The 2,500-nt window shown below is 37.2% G+C and overlaps 1 protein-coding gene across 1 annotated transcript in view; it reads right to left on the bottom strand.

Annotated features, from left to right (window-relative positions):
- The window catches only part of LOC138862160 (uncharacterized), a 564-nt gene extending 527 nt beyond the window's left edge, over positions 1-37 (bottom strand). Inside the window, exon 1 of the mRNA XM_070123332.1 lies at positions 1-37. This exon is cut by the window's left edge and continues 370 nt beyond it. Within this exon, the coding sequence (XP_069979433.1) occupies positions 1-37 (37 nt within the window).
- Positions 38-2,500: the final 2,463 nt, after the last annotated feature.

The raw sequence follows: 2,500 nt of genomic DNA, 5'->3' as shown, positions 1-2,500 counted from the left end.
CCAGGCTGAATCTCTGCCCATCAGATGTATCTCTCATCAATAAACTACTAAGTTACCATGGCGTCTGCAACTCCTTCCCTCCTACCGAAGATTACTGCATCCTGCCAGACTCTACCTTGCCTGCACACTACCGCTTACAGGACCAGTTTACAGTGGTTGGTGGTAATGACAGCAGTCGTAGTAATATTGTTATAATCATTATTACTAGCAGTAGTAGCAGCAGTGGCCGGAGTGATAAAGATTATAATATGGCAGTGGCTCTAATAACTAAAATAATGAAACTATTGGTAAAAATCTGAGACAATGCTCATAATTCAAGTACTAAGAATTGTGACAACGATAAAGAGAATAAACTAGATGAAACTGATTGCAAAATAATAAAGATAGTAACAATACGAATAAGGAATGTGGTGATTATAACACATATTTCTTTCTTTCTTAACATATCTACCCAACCACCTTTCTGCATGTGTATCTTTACATACATACATACATAAACACACACACACATATATATATGTATATATATATATATATATATATATATAAAGACACGCACACACAATATATATATATATATATATATATATATATATATATATATGTATGTATATATATATATATATATGAGAGAGAGAGATTTGTGCATATATACTGTGTTTGTGTATGTATATATATATATATATATATATATATATATATATATATATATATATATATATATAATATACATATACAACACATTATACGTGTGTGTTGTCTTCAACGACTATTGTACCTTTGACTGCATGGTTCTTTAAAGTGATAGTGTGAGTTCATGAGAAACAAATTCCGTTCGAACTCTCTCTTATGTTGCTTTTCGGCCTGAAAATTTAGTTTAACCTAAGGTGACTCCATTGTTGCAATGCTGTATGCACACATAACTTCCAACAACACCGTGATTAAGGACGTTGCTTCATAAAATCATTTGGGGATTAAGGAATTTTGTCCTGCCATTTTTAAGCAGGAAAGAAAAAAATCACTCTTATATGAAGTATCTTCAATATACTGGTCAGTATCAAATTTGGTTTCACAGCCAACATCAAGTTTCATCATTCTCCTGAAGTTCATTTAATTGAAATTCTTTGTTTTTTTCCGATTTTAAAATGGAGTAATATTTTTTCCCCTATATTGGATATGTTAACTGCTAAGTTTTTATGATTTGCCCTCGAGAATTATTCTTAGCAGATTTGCTCTGCGAACTGGCGTTTTTTTCAGGATTGGGAGTGAACCATCCCAAACCCTACCCTTAAAAAAGCTACGCCCCTGACTGCAGTGGCCCAAATCACAATCATCCAAATTTACAGAAATTACACTCGATTTAACTTCTGTATGTGTGGTGGGCCTGGGAAGGGCATCGGTTTAGGGTTAGACTTTTTCATTTCATCTTCTGTAGACACATCTAACAGTAGTTAACACATGATTTTAAACATTTTCATGTTCCATCTCATGTAATTTAGTAGTCCTCTATCTTGCCCGAAGACTCGAGTGGCAAACCTGCTGTCCAAGGTACTACAATCTTCGGGATAATTTTCTGTGGAATATATCGGTTTTACCCCTTTGATTGCATCATTCCATATGCTCGTAAGAAAGGTTAGAGGAACACTGAACCAGTATAAGTGTATCTGCAAAACCTGTTGTTTGCCGTCACTGCAAAAACTTGAGCCGTCTACACAGCAGGAATGATAACAAATATTACTACCATGGAAATCACAAGAATTGGCATGGGCATGCATGTCTAAAGTCTAGTTTTACGACGCCGATTTAGGCATGAAAGAAGATCACGCTGTGAGCAGAATCACATGCAAGTAATGGTGGACGAATCACGACAGATCCTCACGTCTGCACCAAAAGTCTCACGCGAGTCACCGTTACAGTGTTGTGCCCGTGATCAATGGAGCAGACCCCATCGTTGAGCACACATTTACATCTCTGCCATCGCGAAGATAAAGAGATTCGTTGAACGAGTGTCCTTGTTGAGGACGGAAAACCCGTCTTCGCTTACTCTGCCTCATCCTCCAAACGTGAAGAATTTGCATCAAAAATGCATGTAATCCTATTTTCACTTTCACCATCACTGTTCTACAAAGAGCGAAGTCACGAGTGTCGTTCTACGGGGCATATTTCCGTTCAGCGCAAATGAACACGAAATCAAATGTAACGAGCACATCAAGGCACGTACTTTCATGTCTGTCATGTTCATTGGCATTCTAGACTCGCTTTGGTTAAGTTACAACCTCAGCATATTCAACCGTTTGTTCTGAAACGAACTCAGAACATGGCATATATCGTTACGCCAGAGACTTGCCGACGTATTATTGTAATAACTACAAAACACGATTTGTTACTTTTCTTTCTTGTAAGAGGACGCAGTGCAACCAAGGTCGCCAAGTCTAGTCTGTTTTAGGCACATCGACAGATATCCAAAGGGTTTCCTGTTTATGCCCGCATTTCTCGATGT

This window comes from Penaeus vannamei, chromosome 7, assembly GCF_042767895.1.
Source record: "Penaeus vannamei isolate JL-2024 chromosome 7, ASM4276789v1, whole genome shotgun sequence".
NCBI lineage: Eukaryota > Metazoa > Arthropoda > Malacostraca > Decapoda > Penaeidae > Penaeus > Penaeus vannamei.
Note: the sequence above shows the minus strand (reverse complement) of the source record. Positions and strands in the feature narration are given on the sequence as shown.